The 26,178-nt window shown below is 43.2% G+C and overlaps 1 protein-coding gene across 1 annotated transcript in view; it reads left to right on the top strand.

The window, feature by feature from the left end:
- The window catches only part of wtip (WT1 interacting protein), a 32,041-nt gene extending 6,088 nt beyond the window's left edge, over nucleotides 1–25,953 (top strand). The window contains exons 2-8 of the mRNA XM_079339357.1: nucleotides 3,559–3,660; nucleotides 15,915–15,982; nucleotides 17,316–17,378; nucleotides 18,043–18,173; nucleotides 18,293–18,344; nucleotides 18,939–19,007; nucleotides 22,254–25,953. Of these exons, the coding sequence (XP_079195483.1) occupies nucleotides 3,559–3,660; nucleotides 15,915–15,982; nucleotides 17,316–17,378; nucleotides 18,043–18,173; nucleotides 18,293–18,344; nucleotides 18,939–19,007; nucleotides 22,254–22,406 (638 nt within the window). The 3' untranslated portion in view covers nucleotides 22,407–25,953. The remainder of the gene's footprint in view (nucleotides 1–3,558; nucleotides 3,661–15,914; nucleotides 15,983–17,315; nucleotides 17,379–18,042; nucleotides 18,174–18,292; nucleotides 18,345–18,938; nucleotides 19,008–22,253) is intronic.
- Nucleotides 25,954–26,178: the final 225 nt, after the last annotated feature.

Genomic DNA, 26,178 nt, shown 5'->3' with positions numbered 1-26,178 from the left:
CTGATGTCCCAGGATGCAGCAGAGCTGTTAGGAAAGACAAATTGTTTCTTCAGATAGCCAGAGACTTCCACTGTTAGCTCACACAAAGGGCGTCCATGCTCTGAAACCATCCTGAGATATGTATTATATAAAACATAGGTAATCATTTAACGGGGGGGGGGGTTAGGCCGTGTGACCCTGGACTCACCCCACGCAGGCTTTGACCCTGCACTCCCTGAGGAATGTGACCCCAGTGGAGGTTTTCTTGTGTGTGAGTTTGGCGATCGTTGGTCTGCTGCTGCTGCGTCACAATACTTTTGAAGCCATCGTTTCCCTCCTTCTCCCTTTCACTCAGCGTCTTCCTTCTCTTTAAAGCTGCTTTGTGTCGGCTTTGGCTGAAGAACACGTTGTACCTGCAGTATCTGTGGATACTCTGGTTTAGGTCAGTGCATCATCAGTAATCCGCCATGTTAAGAGTTCTCACAATACAAACGTGTCAGACTCAGATATGACACAATTGAACATTATCAATACGTGTTTGGATGCCACTGCAACAGGAAGTCCTCGGCTCATTTCTCCCAGCACATTTCTCCACAATGTCTAAATTGCATAAATACAATTTCAGCGTTTCAGTAACTAAGTTTTGCAGTTTGGGACGTGCTCAGTCTCTTTCGCAGCTTTTGTTTATAACATGACTGAAGACCTGAAGGTTGTTTTTTTTAAACTTCTGTGCTATTTAATCTTATGGATCATTAATGGACATTTTAAGTGGCAGTAGCTCAGTCCGTAGGGATTTAGGTTGGGAACTGGAGGGTTGCCTGTTGAAGTCCCGGTGCGGACCAATCTGGAAATTTGTCTGGTCGCTGGAGAGGTGCCACACCACTTCCTGAGCACTGCCGGTGCCCTTGAGCAAGACACTGAATCCACCGGCTCCAGAGCGTCTGCTGGGGGCTGCTATGATGATCAGTGCATGTCCACAGGATCCTGTTTGTGCATGAGTATATTTCAGCCTATGTGTGTAGCATGATCATCAAAGTGTAAACAGCAAATTTCCACTTGCGGGGATCAATAAAGTAAATCTGAATCTTAACAGAGATGACATGAGTTTAAAACACATGGCATGGAAAAGTAAAGACACGCTCGACAACCTGAAGTCCAATCCAGTATTCTCGGACTAACTCTGAACTTATTGACCGATCAGGGCGTTAATGTGAGCTGAAGAAACTTCAGCAGAGAGGATGATCAATTCACACTAAAAGCATCATTTAACACACTGACAGTATTAGAAGGAGCTTTGTCAAAATGTCTCTGATATAAACAAAGGGAAAGAAACTGATCATTTTCCTCAGACTCCACAAAGTAAAAAACTCTTACTATGTTGGATGTTACAAAGACATCCAAAAAGTAGAGGTACAAATGTAGATATTAAGCATATAGTTTGTTTGTTTGATGCCAGGACTGTATGTCTGAAAGTAGATCTTAAAAATAAAAAACCTGTGTAGGATCTGTGAATCCAGACCTGTCTCCTCCCACCCTCGTCCATTTACCCTATGACATGTCACTCACGCATGTCCCGCACCGAGCTTAATCACGATTGTCGTTGCTCCAGGACTAACCGGACCTGAGCCCGGTTAACTCTTTTACATAACGTCAAAAAACAACACATGCTGTGCTTTACGTGATCAGTGTGTGACAGGCGGACAAAAAAACAACAACAACCAGCCAGAACACTGATCCAATCCTACACTTCAGCAACACCCAATTATTTAGTTTCATTTCTTGCTTTGATTTTGCATCACAGACAGGATTATTTTCACAACTTCACAGGAGCTGGAGCGTTTCCGAGCAACACATAAGTATTTGTGTGCACACTTGTGAAATAAGTGAATCAGTGAAGTAACGGTCTGCAGACAGCGGGAGCTTGATGTGTCTAAACAAAGGCTGTCGTACATAATTCACAGTATTTAGAACACCTCGGAGGAGTGATACATATAGTGAGAAGTCCCAGTGCGGCTCCTGGCCAATGAGATGACTGAATAACATACGATATCTGTCGTCTAAAGTGTCATTTATTGTATTATTACTCCTCTATTTTGTTCTGTAATGTGTCACCAATACGTCCTTCTTACATCTAACACCTCTGTATTGTTTTAAAGAACTCAAACATCCCTTCTCTTAGATCAACTTTTTTTTTAAGTCCTACAAGAAAACAACGTTTTTACCGGAGCTGGAGGCTTTCTGTGCCTTCTGTTTTTGTGGGGTCCCCCCTGCTCAGAGGTGAAATGGGGGAGGGGCTCCGATGTAAAAGGATGACATCACACATTTCTGTGCACCAATCATAGTTGGCAACATTGAAATTAAAAATCTAATTACAGTGATGGGGTTGTTTGTTTATGTTGGCAGCACTTTCAGTGAACTCTGCTCAAACGGCCTCAGCGTCCTGACTGAGATTCTGAGCGGAGCTCATTATGAATAACAATAATCAGTGTTTTTAGTTTCACTTCTCTTGTATGAACACGTAACGTTCAGGAGAAACACTGAGAGTCAGGATTGTGTTGGCTGATGATGTAGATATTTGGACTCTTGACCTCTACAAAACTCACTTTACAGACGCTTCTATCCAAGGCGACGTACATCAGAGTACAACACAAGCGAGGATGGAGAATAAAGGAAACAAAGTCAGTCAGAGCAAACACACAGTTTTAGGTCTGATTGGAGACACAGGTGCTGACAGGAAGTGACGAGAGGCGAGGCCCAACACTGACAGCAGTTATCAAGAGTTCTCACCAGTATAGAAACCATCTTTAGAGTCATCGTTATCAAACAAAACCATCATCATCATCATCATCATCATCATCATCGCCGTCATGGACCTCAACATCTCTTAGATTATTTCTGCAGCTTCGGTTTCATAAAGTATTGTAAAAACAGCCTCATCTTCATCTGTGAGGCGTCTTAAACAGACTCTACTCGTAGACTGCCGATGTGTGAATGAAAGTCGCTTTAGGCTTGCGACACAACAGACCGTTGAAGCGGGATGTTTTGGTCTTCTGCTACAGGACGAGAAGTCTTTTGAAGAAATGAAAGATGCGATCTGAAGTCGCCAGCTTTCCTCTTTGGTTCTTCAAATAGAAGCACACAGCTGAGGCAGCTCGTTGTTCTTGTTGTGTAGGCAGAGTTTGTTTTCGGAGCACTCTCGGTGTGCAGCGTGATGTTGGTCTTTAAGAGCTGCAGTGTGAACAGTGAATTGAATCTATAGTCAGAAATGCAGCAGGGATCATATATTTTGCACGAGTTGATATTTTGATCAGCTTTTGAGAAAAAAAAAAAAAAATCGAAACTGGCAGCGTGTCCAGAAAGGATTGATAATGATGCACAACCAGCTGTGACTAATGAAGGCAGTAAGATGTTTGCACAACATTAGTGACTAAGCAGACATAAATGAGTGCTTTACTGACGACAAAGACAAAAGTGCTTTCAATCATTTCCACACTGCACGAATAAAACTCTGCTTTTACTTTAAGTATTCTGCTCAGGATTCACCACGTTAGCTAACTGACCAACTTGTGTTTTTGACAGGTATTTGTGTCAAATGTGGGAAGGGAGTGTACGGAGCCAGCCAAGCCTGCCAGGCCATGGGGAACCTGTACCACACAAACTGCTTCACCTGCTGCTCCTGTGGTGAGTAAAACTACAACCAGTGATTCCAATGGATGTGAGCAAAAACGCTTCCAGTACCTGCTGGATAAGAAGGTGACATCCAAAACAAACTTTAGGAAAAGAAGGTTCACTGAAGCCAGGGCTAAAACACAGATCCACTGTGGAGGTTTCACGTTTCTGTGGTGCAGTTTGAAATGTCACAAGCTGTATATGAGCAGGCTGTATGATGACTCTGCTGCTACATAGATGTTTGCAGAGGAAATACAGGAGCTCTCACTAGATTCAGTCTAAGATGTGTGCTCCCAAACTCAACTGAATGTTTGTATCACATCTCCTCCTTCACTCAGTGCGACATTGTTTTCATGAATGTGTCAGTTTTTAAGATGTTTTGGTTTCCTTTTTCTAATCCATAGTGAGTGATGTAGACTAATGATTGTACACTGGTGGGTCTCTGAGCTTTTTTCAGAGGGTCTGGTATGTGTGCCTGGAAGTCAGAAAGTCTTTGAAGGTCTTTTTAAACACATTTGTTTTCTAATGTTTCTTTGTCTGAGGTCCAAACTGGACGATTTCTCTTTGAATAATTCTGATTGGTTGGTGGCCTTAGAGGCTAGTGACAGTCCGTGTTTACGCTCAGTTCCTGTAGAGCTGTCTCAGGATCACTCGATGACCACAGGATGTTCAGTCTTTCTGTCGATGTTTGGAACAATCTTTCACTGTTAGACGATGAATGATCATTTTTTGACTGCAAAGAGTCAAAAATAGATCAAAAAGAGCATACAAACAAATTCACTGCTATTTGCATCGCAGTTTTCTTGTGCGAAACAAAATAATACATGTGGATGTTGAAATGAACTGTTCCCATGATGCATTGCGATGTGGACGTGGACAATTCTCCATCGACGCAGTGACAGAACATTATTGATTATCACGTACTGATGTTACTTGTACAGTAGTTCTTCCAGCAGCATCTGGGCCTACATTCTATTTCTATTGGTCGACATGTATATGCCACATATACAGTATATCTTATTGTATATATTGGACTGTTTGTGTATATTGTTCAAAAGTAGCCATGTGCAGTATCATAGAAAGTTTAGGATGCAACCCTTCATGATGCATTAAGATGCATCGTGATGTTGAAGTTTTTACAGAATCATCGTCATCGAATTAAAACGTGAGACAAGTGGAAATGCACAGCTCGAGATGTGACACGTCTTATTGTCTCCTTTGGGAAATAGTCTTGGACTTGAATGCTCCACACATTCAGCTGTCTTCACAGCAGCGTCGAAAACTGTAATAAACAACAAAAACAAACACCGTGATGCTACAGCTCTGTAGTGAGGACGTCACCATCGAGGTCGGCTCAGAAGAGTTTTAAAACAGCATCGACTGCAGCCGCGACCTCCGTCCATGTTGATAAGCAGAACAAAAATAGCAGCCTTCAGCTGTGTTTCGCTCAGTATCTCCCCGCTGTGGAGTCAGGCCTCACGGGTTTACTCAGGTTATCTTTTTCAGTTTCTCTGTTTTTCCACTTCTCGCCAAGGAATATTTGGCCTTGAATCTTAATTTCACCTGCAGAGCGGTGATTTTCTCAAGCCAGCAAAACGAGGCATCAATGAGCTCAGCACCACACATTACAAACACTCAAGAAGTCAAAAACGTGGGCGCTGAGCGGAGGAACGGGGCTAATCGATTAATAATCAGCTCGCTGCTTTCTGCTCAAGTGCCTTTCAGTGGAATGTAAATGACTGTTGTTTATCCATTGAATGTTTGAACGCCAGAGGCATTAAATGGCAGACATGTTTTTCCATGTTTTTCCTCTGAAGATGGAAGGAATATTGTGTTCCTTGGTTTCGGCCTCAGTTTGTGTCTTTCCTTCTCCGTCACTGATCAAGATGCTGTTTCAAACAACCTTGCTGCAGGCTTGAGCCGCTGCTATCTGTGCTGCAGAATCACCCATGATCAGCTCTGCTGTCAGAGGTGGTGTTACAGCCGGGTATCTGCTTCTTAAAAAAAGAAAAATCCTCTGCTCTGTTCAGAACAACAAGAGAGCAGCTCAACACGTTCTCCCTGCAGCAAGAATGAAAACACCTGAGCATCACCGACAAGGCCTAAATGCTCCCATCATTTGGTCTTTAAATGAGTAATTACATTTGTTTTTGAACTTGCAGTATAGATAGTGTGAGCGTGTGTGTGTGTGTGTGTGTTTTGAACGTCACCTGACCCCAGCCCTGCTCTCCTGTTTCCCGGGGAAACAAGAGGAAGATGTTGGGAGAGAGCTTTTTAGCCAGGCTGCTTCCATTCATATATTGTACTTCACATGGATACTGATCCTCCAGGCCTCCCCCTCCGGCCCGGGAAGAACTGCCTATAATTTACATGTAACCAAAGCCACATACTTTCCGATTTATTGTGTGTCTGAAGAAAGAGGGGGCCAGATGCGGAGTGTCCAGTTGCCGAGGTTGTGATGTTTTGCTTTGAAAAAAAAGTGGCCTCTGACCTGCTCGAGGTTTAATGGCTGTTTAAACAGTCGGGATTAAGTTTGAGGGTTTGTTTAGATGTTAGCAGCCACACGCTCAGTAAGCTGCTTTCTCTGAGAAATCAAAGCATATCTGTCAAAATCGTTAGTGAGAAACCTCCAAAGTCTTATGACTTTAAATACCCACGTAGACTGACTGACTGGGTTACTGCTGTGAACTTTACTTCATTATATGTTAGGTGGGACTTTAAGGCCATTTGAGCAGAACCAGTAGCAGCTCCTGACAGAATAATTCTTGAGTTTGGAGCAGGAATCCCATCCAGGATTAGTCGGCGTGTGTGCTCCGAGCAGGTCGTCGTTGTTGACGGTTTCACAGGCCAGCTTGCCTCTCGACTTGGTTTATTTGTAACATAAACTCTGTGATGAATCGTTTGACCTCATGTGAATGGGAATGTTTTCTTTTAAGACGGCCTCTGAGAAGTTTAGTTTCAAAGTGCCTGCACTTGTCATAACACAATCCAGTGATTCATCAGCAGCGAGGTTCCTGTATTCCTGTTTGTTTTTGTATTTCTTTCAGGGGTTTTTTTTGTGGTTTTTTTTCTGCTCTTGAGTGGGTTCCTCCTGGGGTCTGGAGCTCCAGAGCGAGGCAGAGTTTGCTGAGACATAGCTCGCTGGTAGCCTTGGGCTTTGTTTAACCATGCATAATTGAGCCCTCCTCTTGGCTTACTCCCATGGTTGCACCCTTTTTTTCATGAAATGGCCAAGAATGCAAACTTACCCCCCCCCCCCCCCCCACCACCACCACCACCACTTCAGCCGACCTTCCCTGGAGGACCTCGATCAGACAGTCACAAAGTGTACCAGACCTGCTTATCAGAGGGGGCAGGCCTGCAGGGATGGGCACACATTAAACAGCACACGCACTGAGAGCTCTGAAGGCATGCATGTGCACACACACACACACACACACACACACACTCACGCACACACAAGTGGACAGGGTTTCTGAGATTTGGGGTCAGTTGGTTCCAGATCCTTCCTTTGAAGCTGATTTAGTTTCTGTTTCTTTGGTGCAACAGTTACAGTCAACTAAAAGTTAAGTAACAGGTTGTTGTTATTTTCACAGTGGTTCTCCTCTTACGGCTCATATTTTACGCCCAATCAAACGTAACATTTGAGCCCCCCTGCTGCTTATCGGGACCACTCACTCATCTGTATCTCCGTGCAACTGTGAGGCGGTGTGTTGTTCAAAATAAAGCATGCCTTTCTCCAGGTAGAGTATAAAAATAATGAAAGACGTTGCTTCAGGCTGGATGAGCAGACTGTCAACCGCACGGCTGGTGACTCATTGGTGTGTTACAGTAATCCAAGCGGCCTCAGGAAGCTCTGGCAGGAGAAGAGAGCTCAGGGGCTTGAATTTCTCAAATCATTCACCGCCACCCGTCGCACCTGCCAGGCAGCGGAAATCAGAAAGTCTGAAAACAGGGAACGCACAATTCTTCGCTTTGTTCCTGGAGTAGTACAGTACAGTTACATGCACACTAATTATAACAGCCATATTAGAAATAATTAAAGCATTACTCAAACTGCGAGGTCTTGCTGTTGTATCAACACCTGCATTCTTTATATTGTATTAACACACAACATGTACCCTCATCTGTAACCTGAATAAATAGCCAGCAGCTTGTTAGAGACAAACGAGTGTTGTCATTAGGAGGAGGTCAGTGAGCCCTGAGCTAACAAGCTTGTAGCAGACTCACATTTGAACCTTTGTGGGCAGCTGACTTCCTCTAACCAAGTACAGGCAGGCTGGATGCTTTGAGATACACATAACACGCCTGTAGATTTGAGCTTAAATGATTTTCACACTAGGTATTTATTTTCACATTAAAAGTTTCCAGCCAGTCAACTTTTGCTTTCGTGTTGTTGCAATGCATCCCATCCATCAGCTGGCAGCTCATCGTGACGCCGCAGTCATTTGTGTTTTTAATGGGAAAATCTCTCTTTTTTTTCCCTTTCAGCTGCAGCATGAAACTGTTCAGTCCTCTAACGTCCTGACAACATAATGTGTCGAGATTTAATGGTGTTAGCAGGATTACGAGCAGGACTTTATGTGATTTGTTTCACACACAAATACAGCTGCAGAGAACTCAAAATGTATCTGCTTTCAAATCCTCAAAAGCTCCCAGGCTACAAGATGAGAAAATAACAGTGCACCACTGAGTGGGACTATATTAACGCTATTATATTTTTTATTCCAGAGACAGCTTCAGAGGGAGAGCTTTCTCACTCACACACACTTGTATCCCTCTTCTGCTCGTCTGAAGACGTGTTAGCCTCTGCAGTTGTTGCGTCAGCTTTGTTCTGGCAATTTAAAAAGTCCTCTCTCCCTCTCCACAGACTGCAGATCTGTCATTGTCCAATATGCTCTGTCAAAAAAGAAATTGTACATGAAAAGAAAACCTTGCAAAGATGTAACATCTTTGAGGCTGTGTTCTGATTCGTGTCCTGATGCCACCTGAAAAGTGAAAATGGTAACTGTTAGTCTTACTCCTTTTGGATCAGACTGACACTGCAGCAGCCTGAACCACTAAAGTGGTTTCTATTATTAGGCACCACAATGACATTCAAGTACGTGTTGAAATATTAGGAATATTTTATCAGCCATCTTAATCTTTCTTGCTGTGTGCTTGCATGAACCCCGGGCTATTTGCTTTCTTACGAAACAGAGAAATGATTTTCTCTTATCTGTATGGACATAAGAAGCAGCTAATTCATTATTATAAGTATCAGTTTGAACAATCCTTGTCCTGCAGTTTTCTACTGTTGACTACTTCAGTGTATCAGATGTTCTTTGGTGCATATAAGCACAGTTCACAAAGCGAGGCAGACTGGAGGGCAGATGAAGGTGTACGTCTGTATAAAACGTAACGTAATCACGTCCCAAAACACCAGACATTAACGGGGTGTTTGTTTACCTTGCTGGCTCAAGAGATTATGCAGCAATTACTGGTCTCAAAATAGAAGCATGTTACTGATTCGAGTGGAGAACTGCATCATTTATGTCGGATAATGTCTCACGGCTGAGTTGTCACCAAAAATACTGAAATCTTGTTGAGGCTGCAGGCCTGCACAGGCTCACCGTGGCACAGTGTAAAACATCTCTTTGAAGCTCCTTAGTAAGCAAATCACCACACGTATATCTGTGCGTTCAGCCAGGGAGAGCTCGCGCTTCTCTGCCAGAGACACAGAGAGAGACTGAATCTGCTGCATCCCGCCAGGAAGAACAAGAACAGCACCTCTCATTCGACTGGTTTGGTGTCAGTGAAACATTACAAAGCTTTGTGTTAAATAAGAGGAGACTGTTGTTTTTGCCAGATGTTAAACTTCACATGGGAGTTTAAAGGGGACATACTATGAAAAATCCACTTTTACAGTGTTTTCAAACATTTATTTGGAGTGTCTGTTGATCCACAAAATTTGAAATAAATCATTTATTTGTGCTCTGCATAAGTCTTCAACACAGAGAAAAATGCTCCATTTCAAATTTTCTCAGCTTGTGACATCACACGTTGAATTCTGGTTAGAAAATCCCCTCCCCTGGTATCTCCACCTCCACTCCACCTCCACCTTTGTGCAGGGCTGCCATTTTTACTCTCTCTACAGAGGAGTGATGCCTCCTGGGAAAACTCAGGGGGCGGACATTTGTATTGTCAGCCTTTGGCACTGCCAAAAATGTGGAAAAGGATAAATGCAAAGACACCAGAACTAAAAACATCAGTTGAAGCTTTTTTGAAACAACCCCCCCAAAAAATGATCAGTGTACATGTAACTTGTGATTTGATCAAAACAATCAAAAGTGTGGAAGCTTACAGAGATGTTAGTACAGTGAACAGAAATGTCTTCCATCAGTGTTTTAATGACGGGATACTTAAGCAGCTACAGCCAGAGCATTGAATAAAAAACATGTAATTCATCCTCCTCGCCTCTTGACGATGTCGATGAGTCTGTTTCAGGACTTCCTTGTCCCGAGGTAGACCCCGTGTGAGTGAGAAAGTGATTTACTAATTTGCAATAATGGACACTTATGCACAGTTGTTGCAGAGATTGTACTTTTTTGTCATTGGAGGCAAATTAGCAGGGATTTGGTAAATGTTTCATTATAATATGAGACCAGTAAAATGATGATGTGACCAGTATGCAAGGGTCAGTTTCAAGGCGAAGTACCAGTGATGCCATCAGGGTTAGCGGTGGACAAAAAAACCCAGTTTTTACTTTTTAAATGTTTATTTTTTTTCATCATCAAGAAGGAAAACGTGACATCAATGCATCTCTTAACTGACTACAAAACCTGAACCAGAGATGTGATGGCTTGTGGGTTTCCATCTGCAGAAGTTGCCCACTGTTAGCCCATTTTCCCCTCAATCAGACAGGGCCAAACGTCAGAATTGAGGAAGTGCTTTGCCATAATATGTTCAGTCTTTGTTACAGTTGTAACCCGGTGAGTCATGTCCACCATCAAAAACTCTGAATCGTAGCGGAACAGTCCCACAGTCACACCATGTGACTACATTAATAATATATTGATAATATTTTGTTGCCATGAGTTAAGACTCACAGGTTGACTGTAATCTAAGGCAGCATTACTGAAATCCTACCATCCTATACCCAGATCAACAAGCTCAAACTGCAATCTTGACTCTTTTATGATACCCTGAAACATGATTGAGAGAAAGTGTTTGCAGCGGCTTGGTTTAATTGTGGAGTTCTTAAATATAAAGTGAAGACCCTTAAAGGTACAACTAGAGTCTTATCTTGGCTGGAATTATGTCCCTCTTCTTTTAGAATGAAGCTCGCCCTCTGTAGGCTTGTAAACTGTCTAATTAAAGGGCCACAGGTTTTATTATAGGGTTTAATTAAAGCTCAAAAGCTACCTGTAGTTTAATTTGAGCAGCCATAGAAAAGACCACATACCCTGAATTATCCAAGAATTTAAGGATAATTAGACTTCCTGGAAAAACGCACAGTCCAGTGTTTAATTGACACATGAGTTTGAACCCAGTTTTGGTTGAACAAAACTTAAACAGAAGTTAGCTTAAAGTAGTAATATGTAAGATATTGAATTTATGAAATCATTCAAAGACCTTTCTGTATCATCAGACATTAAGGAAACATGCGATGTTGAAGTGCAGCAGCGAGTATCCCCCTCTTCTAGGTTTTGATTCTGATCATGAATAATCAATACAGTAAGAGTGCTTTCACACTAAAAGAAAATTCCTGAAAAAGTCCTGGATATTTGCAGTAGCAGTTCTATGTGTGAATGCAAATGTTTTCCCCTGACTTTATCCATTATAGTTTCGGGCGGTGAAGTTACAATCCTGTGAACTATGTCAGGAGAAATTAAGGAGCAGTCCTGAAAAACAACGTACTCATTTTGATAAGAGAAGGTAGTCAGTTTTAGGGTTTTAGAGAACGCAGAAAGTTTACAGACCGATGCAAAGCTGGCTAAACACTGAAGCTTCGGTTTCTGCAACATGGCAACCCAAGTCAGCCTCTGCTGTAGATGCATACATGGCACACTTATTGCTTGTTCAGGTGAAATGAAAGAACTCTGTCTCATGACAGCCTCCTGCTGAGTTTACTGGTTTGTTCATGGAATCGATGAGTCTGGTGTATAAACAGGCTCAGTACTCCTGCTACACTCGAGTGAAATTTGAGCAGAGTAATACCTTTGCCTTGGCGACACATCAGTCCTCTTTCACCAGACAAACATGCATTGCCATGGCAACACTATCACTCAAAATGAGTGCATTAGCAGAATGAGCTCTCATTCCTAAATAAACACAAATTACAAGCCAGCGTTTAGGAGAGCAGAGGTCATGGAGCCTCGACTGTACCACGGTGACTGAGGACGAGGTGCAAGAAGAGCAAGAGGAAAAAACACGTTTTTGTTTTTGTTGTTTAAATGAAGGCTGAGAGGAAACTTTGAGACATGGTTTTTGTTAGCAGAGGTATAACGGGATTTTGTGTTTTTCGAGCATGCTCAGGCCAAAATGAAACTTAATATTTAATATTCAAACTCAGATCTAAATCTTTCAACCACTTATAACCTTCATATAAATTACACTTGGATCGCACAATAAGTAAAGCTTGTAATTCCATTCGGTGTTCAAAGGAGTTCCTAAATGAAGTTTTCTGAAAGCGTAAGATAAAAGCTCACGAACAGAGCTTCTGGTGCTATCACTTGTTGCGGCGTGAGGAGGTTCGGGCTCTCCATCTGGGGACAAAAGGCCAGAGGAGAGAGAGAGGCAGGCATTGAGCCCTCCCCCCTCCTCTCCTCGGCAAGAGGAGCGGGCAGAGAGCGGGTGTTGGAGAGGTGTGGGGGGTTGAATGGGACCAGCTAGTGACCTCAGGCAGAAAGAATGTCCCCGTTTGCTCAGTCGGCCCGCTCCCCTAGCAGCGTTCCACACAGTCATCAACGCTGGGGCCTTTGTGTTCACCTTCCAGACCCCAAACTCCAGAGCAGAGGCCACAGACGAGCACACAGCAACACCTCGCAGCCCCCGCTGCTGCTCTGTTCTCTATAATCTCAATGTCCCTGCCAGTTTAGCCTCTCCAAAGTCCTGGTTTTGAAGACGGTGTCTCTTAAGAGTTCTTCGTGGATCCTGCTTTTCTCTTTGCTCCATGCTACCAAAATGCTAATTGCTCCTCTGTCTCAAAGTCTTAAAAGTCTCACCTATTGTGTGGGCAGCATTCCTCGGCTGCTCTGGCCATTTATGTGGGTGTTAATGTATTGCCATCTCCAAGCATTGTGACACCGTGTTTGTGTGTGAAATACAGCGATTGCATAAATTTCGGCGTTAAAAAGAGAGGGGGGTGGATTTCCCATGCTGGGACACCCATAAAATCAATGGTGACTCGGGACGACAATTAAATCTGACTAATCCAGCAGATTTATGAGATCCGTGCGCGTCTTCTGCCAGGCTCCGGTGAAGTCATCGCGCTGCCAGAGAGACACCGCTGCTGTTAAATGAATTTGAAAGGGCTAGCTGTAAGGGGTGCATGGCAGGGGGCTGCAGAAGCCAGCCCACAGCAGAATTTCTTTTTTAGATTGGATTCAGACTTGGATTCTGATGAATGAAGGCTCAACCAGAGGAATTTAGGCTCCTCACTCGGAGCTGGAAGCTCAGCATGCTGAACCTGGGTCTGCTGCAGTGTCGGCATGTCCCTGTGGATTTATTCACGAGGTGCACCACTGCATCTATTGGCTGTGCTCACAAGATTTAGTCTATAAATTGTCCAAAATGATGCTAAAAAACAAAGATCTTTCATCTGAAAGTTTATATATTCAGAGTAGCAACGAAAAAAATCTCAGCGATTCATTTGTCAGAGAGGAAAACTAAAACCTGGCGCTCAAGTTTGTGTCAGACTTGGAGACATCCTCCCTCCTGTCTGCTTTTGTTGGTTTTTCTTTGAATGATGCACAATGGCAGGGAAGGCAAGAGAAGAGATTTCGGGGGGAGGTTGGGAGAGAAAGCAGTCCGCTATATTGATTGTTTATGGGTTGTGAATGGAATCCTGTTGGGATCAGTGGTCAAGTAATGAAACGGAGGCACAGGCCGGACGTCTCCTACATGCAGCCAACCATCTGCTGTGCACTGACCCACTGTTGTGGTTGTAAAACAGAGAGATGATGGAACAGGCTGATATCATTTCATTGGACTTGGAGTGTCGGAAGCTGCTTTTTTTTTTAATGCATAGTATAAAAACGAAATCTAAAAATCATCATGCATATTTGTTTTTCTAAAACAGCCAAAACTCTGAGTGGTCTCAAGCACTTCAAACCTCATGCAGGTTCTTAAAAGGTTCACTAAGAGGCTGGAATGTGGTGTCTCAGTCCAAATAGCCTACTGGTTAACTTGAAACAGCATTTCTGATATTTTGTGTGTAAAGCCTGGTTTGGACTTCTGCGTCAAATCTCGGGCCATAGCTCTGCTGCAGAGGCCGATGCCGTCATGATCACTGCGTACTTGTGTCTTGGTGTGTCTGCGTAGCTCTTGGCAGTCTGGTGTCTGTGTGGTCTGGGATACTTGAACGTCTGATGGACCTGATGGGGAGTGAAAGCTTCCCTCGTGCCTTCGGACTGGTCACCATCATGGAGTGCTTCCCAGTTCCACCTGCAGCAGTGAACTGGTGAACAAGTACGTTGGCAGTCGGATCTGTGGTGTAATATCGCCTGCTGGTGACTGGAACCCAGCGCATTATGTTGGAGCTGATGAATACGAGGGTGCACGTCGGGCCTCTCTGCAGATACAGGGCGACGGGATACGCCGACGTTCAGTGCAGAAGTCAGACTTTTGAAAGCAACCTTAGGAGAACTAGGCCCAGGCATGAGTGTTGTTTGCATCTATGATTGTTGGCTTTGTGTTTCACAAATGTTGTATTTTAGTTTCCCCTTTTAACTTCATGGTCTTTGTTATCACTGTATGTATAAAGACTGCTCAATCAACGAACTTCTCCTTCATCTACCGAAAGCATCTTCAAAGCATACTGAGCTGGACACCTTCATGTCTGGTGAATGTCCAAATCTGTCAGATTTCTAAACTGAGTTTCTCGTCACTATAACACGATCATGGTGGTTTCACGAATGTTTGACATCTCCCTTTAAACTCATCAAAAGACATGATACTTTATAAATGTTCTAAGGGGAAGTCTCCATGATGACATGTTCATATCATGAAGTGTTTGATTGTTCAATAGTCCAACATGTTGGTTCACTGAACTCAATCTCTGTTAAGTGTGGGTTTTCTAAAGGTGTTGAAGTTATGACCTGACATGTCATGCCTGTACGTTCACTGTTATAGCATGAGAGCTAGCTGCTAACTCTTCTAGAGCTTCTCTCTGTTTCACTTTACGCCGCTCTGTTTTCACACTCGAGGCATTTTGTTCTGACAGTACAAAGTTCTGTTGAATAATATTTACAGAAGAGGGAAAACAAGCTAACAAGCATGAACTCTTTCTGTATGCATACTGTGTTTTTAACAGCTGCTTCCTACCAACCCTGCATGACTGAAATGTGACAGGAAAAGTTGTCATTCATAAACTTGAAGTAGGGTACGTTAAAAAACATTCGACCACAAAATGATTATCAAACCTTTCTCAGGACAGAGTTTTAGATTTCCACTTTTCTAAGTACCGCAGACGTTTCAGGGAAATCAGTGGGTTCAGGTAAACACACGTAGACTGGCTTTAAAGAATTCTAACCTTAAAACACCATAAACGCTCATGGCATCTTGGACTGCAGCCTATTTGTATATCTATTGAGTGCCAAACTGTTTCATTGACTCGTTTAAATTATCTTGTCAAGAAAAAGAAGAAAGACAGCCTAAATATATCTGTAAACAAGGGTACACACGAACTCGACTTCCACTGTCTGCTGGAGACGAACTGAGGCGGTTAGATTTTGTCACATGGTAAACTCTCTGACATCAGCTCGAATGATTCTTTTTGCTTTGTGGTCTGTTTTGAAGAATGAAGATCCAAGTTGGTTCTTTTGGCGGGCTATGATAAGATGACGTTGGATCAGTGTGTTGGCTCTGATGTAAAAGGACTTCAGATTGTGTTTGACGCATTTTGGGTTATTGTGTTAAACTATCAGCTGTCCCTGTTGTGAGAAAGTTGGAGTCACCCAACTGTCCATATCTGATTTTAATACAATTCTGTTTAAAGGTCTACGAACAGCTCAAACTACAAGTGAGTTGAGTATTTAGATCTCATTGGTTGTCTGTCTTCTCAGGGCGGAGGCTGCGAGGGAAAGCGTTCTACAACGTCAACGGGAAGGTTTACTGTGAGGAGGACTTTCTGGTAAGTCTGCTGCATGTTGATCATTTTTTAGATTTTGGTTTCTTATCCAAAGATTTGTTGGTTGCACCAAATCACTTCCTGAGTGTGGGCTAATAGGAGCGGGTGAAGCCGAGAGCAAAGGATTAAGATCTCAAGCTGCATTCTGCAACTCTCAAGAGGAAACAGACATTGCAGCTACAATTAGAAGTTTAGCACCACCCCTCCAATTCACACTCATTTCCCCCCGAAATCTCCCCAAGGAGCTCAATTACCCCACGAGCTGCTCCGCCGCACTTACAATTAAGAGTGGGAGGAGGACAGCTGTAGCTCTCAGGCTCCTGGTCCATCTGCTACAGGTTACGCTGGCACACATTTGGCCCGCTCTCATGATGCCTTCATGTGCTTTTGGAAATGTTGTAATGTCAGATTCCTATATGGCCGTGTTTTTTTTTTGTTTGTTTTTGAGATCACAATGTTCAAATGAAAACGTGATGAAAGTATTTCAAAACATGGAGGAAGGAACTTACTAAAGCTTCCTGTTTTCATACTTCCTGTTTATCAGTAGCTTCCCCAAACAGTCGAACCTGTTGATCTGTTAGGACATATCTGCAGTTCCTGTTTTTAACTGAACAATCGCCGCCTCTCAGTGATAAACCGAGAGGCGCCGTGGGTAAGATGACGGGGCAAGACTAATCTTCTTCTGCCTGCCTCGTGCAGCTAAGACTTGACTCGTCTGGCCTGTCACCCCAGGGGTGTGTCGAGGGTTGGGGGGTGGGGGGCGGGTGGCAGATGGTGGATCTAGAGAGGAGGTGTAAGGGCAGGGGGCAGTCTGCTCATCACTGACCTCCACCTGGTAGCCATGTCTCCTCTCAACCCCCTCACATCTCCCCCGCCCATCAAGTCAGCAGGTCACACGGCCCTGAGGGTGCTGTGCGCTGCAGATGGTCACCTTCATTATCTGCCTGTGCTCGGGCTGTCAGGAGGGCACTTCACCCCCAGGTGATCAGGGGAAGACGCTCACCTATCATAAAACAAACTTCAAATACAAAAGTATTTCTTCAACTATTTATATGCTGGGTGACCTTGCAGGAAACCAGAAACCCTCTTCCTAAGAAAAAGAAACATTCAAACTTTCATGAGGTGAGAGTCCCCAGGTCTCCACAGCGTGATGAAGCTGTCAGCTGGGAGAAAGAGACAGACCTTTCATGTTTAGTTAAGGAGCGCAGCAGCACCCTCTATAGGCCAGTCTCAGACACAAGGTCATCTATCAGGTATGAAGCAGGATGTAGTGTTGCAGTGCTTGCATTTCAAACTTAAAATTCCCCGCTGACGGTTTCTCTTTTTTTGTCTCCAGTACTCTGGTTTCCAGCAGACAGCTGAGAAGTGTTTTGTGTGCGGTCACCTCATCATGGAGATGGTAAGAGCTCTACCTAACAGAGCATGTATGACTCTTCTGATGTATTATTGTGTCTTAGATAACTAAGATATTCTGGCCAACTCAGATCTTGAATTAAATAAACAGTGTACAGGCATTCATCATTTTAAGAAAACTGAAAAAAAAAAATCCACATGCATCAAATCTGGGTGCAAAAAGTAAGAAAAGGTGAGTTAGTTAACAAATCGTGGAGCTTGCGATCAGCTACATGGGATCTGAATATTTATATGTCATAGATCCTGTAACATCCGACATCATGTGCTCTCCTCTCTTTACAGTGTGATGAGAGACTTTACCATTTGTTTATAACAGAAATAAATTCTGCATTTAATCTTCAATAAAAAGTAGTTTCAGGGTTTTGGGTTGTCCATATTTTATCATAAAACACAATATGACCTAAAGTGTTTGTTTTCCTCACACCTCTCTTATTGAAATTGGTAAAATGTGTAAACGTATCACATGAACTATGTTTTCAATCTATCATTTAAAAATGCACATCATGGTTGTGCATTGAATATTTCTGCATGAAGTCTTTGGCTTCCCTCCGAAGTCTGACTGTTACACACACACACACACACCCCACCCCCCACCCTGTGTGTGTTGTGTTTGAATGATTTTAAATGTGTGTGTGGGTGTGTGTGTTCAGATCCTTCAGGCACTGGGAAAGTCGTACCATCCTGGCTGTTTCCGCTGTGTGGTGTGTAAAGAGGGTCTAGACGGGGTGCCTTTCACCGTGGACGTGGAGAACAACATCTACTGTGTCAAAGACTATCACACGTAAGAAGAACACGTGTCCGCTCTGCAAACTGTTAAATAGCATGATGTCACAAAATGCAGCACAGAGAGACAGGAGAAGGTTTCCAGGCTGATGTTTTTGTTGTCTCTTACCTCAACAGGGTGTTTGCTCCCAAGTGTGCCTCCTGTAACCAGCCCATCCTTCCAGCCCAGGTAAGGAGCTAATCCTCCTTTACTTTTCTGTGAGGGGAATTTAAGAGCAAAGAAACATGTATAAATGATCCAGGTCGTGGTACTCATAATGTTCACATAAAGTCAGATTTAACGAGCTTAAGTTCAGTCTGTATTTGATTTTCGAGTCTGACCTTGAGGTATACAGTCAACATTTCTATAGATGTGTATTTAAAAATTAATCTAAAGATTAAAACTTGTACAACTGTTTAAAGAGAATTACTTGAGCAAGAATGATCTTTAGCAGAATGAATTTAAAGTGAGAGAAACATTCAAAAATAATTCACATGAAAGATTTTAATATCTGACCTGCAGCCTGTTCTTTTCAGAGAGGCTGACAGATGTGACTCTCACATGAAACTCAAGTAAAATCAAGAAGAAAAAAAAGAAACACATTTTAAGCTTTTGACAAACTCCTGAACAGGTTAAAACCTTAAACAGGTCAACGTACATTCTGAGTTGTTTGTAGGTGTGTAGAAGGTGGAGTTATCAAACCTGAGCCCTGCTGCTTGTTGGACCATCACTTTACTGTTGCATAGGTTTCATGTCAGGGTTTGACTGTGTCTGTCCCACCAGGGCTCAGAGGAAACCATCAGGGTCGTCTCTATGGACAAGGACTACCATGTGGATTGCTACCACTGTGAGGTGAGGCCTCACGCATACCCACTCACACTCACACATACACACTCACACATACACACTCGTACGCCTTTTTCACACTTTAACTCCAGAGGGATTTTTAAATTTTTATTTGGGTGATCTACATGTGTGAACACAAGCGGCCACTTTTTTTTGCCCTGACTTCATCCTTAGTCTCCCCTCTTGCGAGTCACCTTCTATTTTTCTGCAGAAAGTCAGATGCAGTTGATGTGAGAACGGAGGAGGACGTAATTAGGGCAATTCAATCCGTGCAAGCAGGAGGGAGTTATTGGTTCATACCATAACATGTATGCATGTCACTACTGTTATCTTTGTGCACTTCACTGAGCTGCTGCATTACAGTTTTCTGTTCGGCAGTGTGTTGTTTTTTTGTTGATATTGTGATTGAGTCAAACTACACATATTGCATTGATATAAAGGCATATATTGGCAGTATTGCATTGCTTGGTGCTCAGTTGGCCACTTCCCTGTTGTGTTGTTTACATCACGTCTTACCTCAGGAGACCCCCCCCCCCCCCCCCCCCGCTGTTGGGTGCATGTGTGTACAACAGGACCAGGATGATTTCAGCTGCAGTCCTTCTGAGATGATGTAGAGATTTTAAAGAGAGCATATGCACACAGGGTATGAGTGAGAGTTGTCTCTAATGTATTTATTTAGCATTCCAGTGCATGACTCAGCTTTTCAAGCTGTTTTAAACTCGACAGAGAACCCACACAAACATCTCACACTGCTGAGCCACACACACACACCTCACCAAGCGCATGCACACTCACACAGACACACACACACACACACACACACTTTCATGCATATCCACTGAGACACAATGAATTGGATGAGAGCTGCGAAATCGTGGGACGAGACCAGACTGTATTATTTTGCAGTGTTTGTGAATCAGAACTACAGTCCCTTGAGCAAGCAGAGGTAACAACTCAACATCGTGACTCATTGACAAAAAAGCACATTCCAGCACTGAGCTCTGAACTCAGCTGGGGACTTGTTGCTTAAACCAGACTTGTGAAATCCCAGTCATCCTAGCACTCAGCTCCGTCAGATGTTTGCAGTTCAAGTGTGACAGACGGGTTAAGTGAAACAAATGAACAACTCACACCAGCCTGTGATGAATACTCAGGTTCAGGATTGATCATTGCTTTTGTAATCATGAGCAGGAACCATCTGAATTCTCTGAACGGCTGATGTCTCACTTTCTCAGAAAGAAACCCGATCGTTATGTAAGAGATGGCTAATCATTAGCGGAGTTGTGGAAAGGGGGGCACAGAGGGAGGTTAAAGTCCACCGCTGAATCATCCTGAAAAGAGTAAATTATTACCATCACAGTTTTTCTGTAACACCTGGGGGGCTTATGGGTTTTTTTTGTACATATTTAACAACAGAGAGCAGATGACACACAGATAAAAAAAAAAAGTCATGCATAAATCATGAACTCTCAGCTGCTTATGAAGGTCTGAATCATGATCGCAGAAGAGTAATCCTGTAATCCTTTTTTTTTTTTTCTTGTTTTTTTTTTTTTATATGTTCAAAATAAAAAAAATCAAATCAATAAATCAGGATATTAAGAGTCTGCCTTGTGGACACAGAAACCCTCCACAGGTTCAAGGTTTACTTCAGCGTCTGTCCTTGTTAATCTATTCAAGCAACTGTAACGTGTGACTGAATGTAAACCATAATTAATACCTTCAATCATTAGAAGATTTGTCCATCAGGTTTAGATCATTCTGATCAGTTTGGCCGACTGACTGCACAGAATCACCGAAACGGTCTCACAGCCTCTTTTCGACTTTGTGCACAAAGAATAAGTGATGATGAAGACTCTGGTTGTCGAGGGTGGAACATGGTTGTCTATTTTTAGGCCTGTAATTTATATGAAGGACTAATTGACAGGTATCATTGCTGTCTGAGGAGTTGACAGATGTCACAACGTGACACACTCACTCCTCCGAGCTAACACTCATGAACCTCTATTCTTTGATGAAGGGATTTTTAGTTCTTCGAGACGTATTTCTCCCGGCTTTAATATAAATATAGAAAAGAGACTAAAAAAACAAGAGAAGAACAGAGCACATTAAACCGTCTGAGCCCTTCTGGAGATGAACTCACAACCCCTCAGCCACTTCAATCAAACTTTTACCTTCAGACTCAGCAGCATCCAAAACACCTGCCAAAGTGAAATCAACATATTTATTTATTATAATATTTTCAATCCATCCTGCAGCTCACTGTTGTATTGTAAGGACAAGACCAAAACCACCACCGTCCCTTATCACAGAGTCCCGCTAAACTCAGATCAGCAGAGGGAAGATAAATGAATGACGGTCAAAAGGGTTATGTGTTGGTTTTTTGTTACAGATTAAACAAAGAAGAAACAGTCTGATGTTTTCAGTTGTTACACTTCAGGAGTTTTAAAACGCTACCTGATTTTGAAACAGCACAAAGCATCACACAAACACATAAGGAAGCTTTTGAACTCTTCTCAATAATGTCAAGCATGCGACATTATTTACACTATAAGATGTGTAAATCCTGGCACATCACATGCAACAGGATTCCACGATGATTGTCGTGCCTGGGGGAAGAGCGCACCCCTGATGTGAGCTCATGTAAACAACGGAGACGGCAGTTAAATATGTGCTCATAATGATTTGTGTGGGGAGGCAGAAAACATAAAAAATAAAAACGTAAAAATGATTTTTGGTGAAGCAATGTCTTGATGTGTATTCATCAGTCAAAAGTGGAGGGAAGATCGTAACTGTCAGGGGTGCAGGTGGTGCATGCATCTCCATGTATGGAGGCTATAGTCCTCAACACGGGCAATCTGTCTCCCTGATTTCTGACTCTGTCCACTGTCCTATCTCTACACTTACTGGAGTCCAGCACACCCAGGAGATTTGCGTCTTAATGCAGTTGCCACTAATGTTCACTTCTTGGAGCAGATTAGGGATGTTAAGACTGGATCTTTAACTCACTCACACTGCGAGATTATCTGGAAAGATAATCAGTTGCGAGCAGCCTCAAGTCGAGAAAACCCCAGAGATTGTTGGGAAAGAGGGAATAGGACATGTGGTCTGAGCCGGGCTGAAGAGATCTGGCCTTAGCTTGGTTATTTCCCAAAATGTTGAACTGTTTCTTTGAATACATTTATTGAGGCATCCAAGAAACCTGTGATATAGTTGTCTGCTTGGGATGTTGATGTTTGGGTCTTTCTTTTTCAGGACTGCGGTCTCCAGCTAAACGACGAAGAGGGACATCGCTGCTATCCACTGGAAGGCCACCTGCTCTGCCATGGCTGCCACATCCACCGGCTCCAGGCGCAGGTCCCCGCCCACATGCCCCCCAGCTACCCCTTACACGTCACAGAGCTGTAAGTGGGAGGAGGGTGGGCAGCAGCCGAGCCCAGCCTCTCAGGTGATCTGAGACACCAGCAACAGAGGAGCAAAAAGAGCCATGGCAGCCGCTGCGTGGCTGTCTGAGCTGAACCTCCAGGCCGTGGACTCATACACACTGTGCAGCTCCAACCACAGGCCCTGCTGTCACATGACAGGGCTGGGAAAAAAGGGTCCCCCCTCCTCCTTCATCTGTGGTCCTCCCCCCCCCCCTCTCCTTCCCTTGGGGTGCCTAACCCTGAAAGCCAACACGGCGGCTCACCCAGAGGCCCCCTGGTGACGTCACATCTCCTGACCCCCGCACATTCATCAAAGAGAGAGGGGTTTTTGGATCTGAAGAGAGAACTGCAAACTCGTCTCTCTCCTTGCTCCTCTCTCTTCCTTTCCGTCTTTTTCCATTCCTGTGCTCTGACCGAAGCGGTCGAACCGTCTGAGATCTCTGCCGATGTTGACGTCAGGAAGGCCAGGGTACGAGCCTCTACATTCCAGTGCTGGCTGGACCGGGACGGACCCCAGGACGGGCATGCTGTGCCTTCGGAGCGGGCTCTCTCCTTTACAGGTTCTAACACTGAAATTGAGTTTTGCATAAGGCTATGCAAAGGACACCCAGCAACAAGACCCAGGGCTGTGAGAGGAACTATTAACCACACCACCCTGATATAACTGATGCAGCGTAGCAGCACGAGCCTAGAGGACCGACTGACATTCCACTTAGGAGTCTTAGAGCAGACCTCGAGAGATTCACAAGAAGTGTCTTAATGATGATTATACTATGACAGAAAAGGAAAATTTTAGATGCACATAGATTGTCTTTTATATATGAATATATATTTTGCAGATGTTTTCCACATAAGATCGTAGAAGTAGATTCTCCTTCGTTGTTTGTCTTGCAGTAGATTCAGAGATGAAGGATGCTGTCTGTCAGCAGTCTGAAGCTTCTGAAGATTTTGGGTCTGTCGTATCATTTCTCCTCCAGGACGCAAAGCCTTTCCCCCCATGCCTGTCGGTGTGTCGCCCATCAACACAGACCTGGCTCGAAAGCATTTGCTGTCAAATGTTTTCATTCTTTCTCAAGAACCAAAGGCTTAACTCTTCAATGAAGTCATTGGCAACAGATAAGGCCCTACTAAAGATGATATCCTCTCTCTGTCTGCAGACTGAAGACAGCTTTAACAAACACTTCTAGTTAGCCACTTCTGGGTACCTTAAGTTCACCATGTGAGGTTACACTTGAGAGTGTTACTTCAACAGAAATAACAGAAAAGGCTCGCACATTGATTTGAAATGAAGCAGTAGTTGATTTTTAATAACTTGGTTTATAAAAGTAGCATTACATTCACACAGCTTTTTTCCAAGATGTTTCTGAGTTACACAGTCTGAGCTTCTGTCCGGGGTGCTGTGAGTGTGCCAAGTTATCACGCAGAGCTCAAAGATTACCATTTAAGCTTAATCTGAAAATCTGAGAGTTTAGCTAGTGAGAAATTGGTCTTTAAATACAAAGATTAAGGCGCTTTGGCTGAGCACAGAAAGACCTGCAGCAGTCGTGGAAATCAAGTGTCAGCCTATGTCAGAGAAAGGAAATGCACACAGTTACATTGAAATATATGGACAACAAGGAAGTTCTGTTGAGCTCTCGGGTTTATACAGCTGCCAGTTAAGAAGAAGAAGCCTGTTTGAAAAAGATAAACATACATATTTTGTAAAAAAAAAAAAAAAATAATCAAGGTATTAGAAATATCCCCTTAAACTCTCTGATAGTACCTTCTGGCCTGCCTGGTGGTCAAAGAGGAATCAAACTTATTGAAGGATCTTCTGCAGATATCTTTTGATCCAGGTCCGTTCAGGACGCAGGCTTCCTGTTTTTAACAGACCCTGTTTTGTTTGTCTTTGTTATAAAAGCACTAAGAGAACAGCGTGTCGATACGAGGAACCTCCACTTGTCCGCACGCCGTAAGACAGAACAAGTGTGTTTGTGTGTCTCGCTCTGATTTACCATGCAGTCACCCGGTGCATGTAGAGAAGACGTCCCTGAAAAACCTGGAGCTGCTGGTCCCGCCCACGTTTGAAGGGAGTCCCTGTGTGTGTGTGTGTGTGTGGGTGTGTGTGTGTGTGTGTGTGTGTGTAAATTCAGTATGCAAAACAACAACTTAAGACTGAAACACTTGAAACTGTGAGCTGTGCTGCTGCAGGAAAAACTCGTCTCAACCCTTTCAACTTAGTTGCTGAATTTTTAAGTTTCCTGATTGGCACTGACTACATCATTCCTTGTACATGAAGATAAGAGATGAGCCGTAGGTCTCCGGAGAAAGATATATTCGGGAGGGTTTTTTAAGTTTTTTTTACTTTTTAAGAAAAAGTCTGCCTCATTCGCGCACAGTGCAAAAAAGTGAGCTGTTGCACATTGATACAGAAAATCCCCAACTACATGTGCTTTTGTCCAATCTCGGTAAATTGTGTTAATGTCTTTGGTGCATGAGTGGGTCAGTGTGTGTGTGTGTGTATGTGTGTGTCTGTGTGCATGTACCAGTGGCAGGGCCATTGCACATGCAGCTCACCTCAGTGCAGCATCCAGAAGAACAACCCCTGCTCTCTCTCTGTTATTACCCGGGATCATTTAGATGACTGCATTCTGTTTGTCACTTCTCATCTTGTGTGTAATTGGTGGTGTTTGTTTGAACATCTGTTAGATAACATATCGATGAAGTTAAAATCAGTAGCTGATGATTCATCTTCTAGGCTGTAACGAAGCGTACCCATCTGGAGTTCATCAAACGACAGAGCCTTGACTTACTGTTGTATGTAAACACTGGTCCAGCTCTTCTTCATACTGTAACGGTGCAAATGCAGGTAACAATAAATACTACTGAAAGTGTCAAAAACTGAGCAGAGACTGAAGGCAGGGGTCACCGCAGGCTGAGGATCTTTCTATTTGAATGTAATAATGATGAGAGTTCGTTCTCCAGGTTGTAAATTTGTTGAAGCAGGACAGAACAAGGACTGCAGATGTGAGACATTCCCCTTGTTGTTTGATAACCTCAGCTTTGTGGTTAAATACTGTGTGCCATACTTGAAGAATGAGGCATTGTTTTTTAAATAATATGAACCCCCCCTCCTCTCCCCCCCAAGAAAAAACTTAACCTGACAAGAGTGTATCCCATTTAAAGATGTCTTAAAACACCTGTTTTCTAAAAGTACTACTTCCATGTCTATTGCATAGCACACAGCTAGTTACCCTGTACATAAAGATGCTAGTTTTGAAATCTGATTTTTCTGTCAAATATCACTTTGAAAGGGAAGCCTTCTTCTCATACTGGTAGTTCCAACAAGCACATCTTGACATCTGTCTCGCATCTTTTGTATCGTTACGTGTTTTGATTACCTAGATGGTTCTTCATAAAAAAAGGAAACTAGATCTATTTATCTAAACATGAAAAAAAGTTTAAAGTTATTTAATGTATAAAAATCGGGACGTATCATTTAACTGTAGATGACATAATCTGCTTTTTCAATAAAGTGGTTTTGTAGCTAACTGCAAAATAAGTGTCTGTTTCTTCTCCTGTTTTTATAAAGTTTATTTATGTTTCAAGTGTGCCACCTCATATCACATCAGGTTAGAACAGTTACTGCTCACATTCAGCTGAAAAAACGTGGTTTTAAAAATGTGCTTAGGATATCCTTTAATGATACGGTAAAGACTTTAGCTTGGGTCACTGGATGATTTGAGACTAAAGCATGAAACTCGTGTTATTTGTGT

Source organism: Symphodus melops, assembly GCF_947650265.1.
Source record: "Symphodus melops genome assembly, chromosome: 3".
Taxonomy (NCBI): domain Eukaryota; kingdom Metazoa; phylum Chordata; class Actinopteri; order Labriformes; family Labridae; genus Symphodus; species Symphodus melops.
This window is presented reverse-complemented; position numbering and strand designations above follow the sequence as displayed.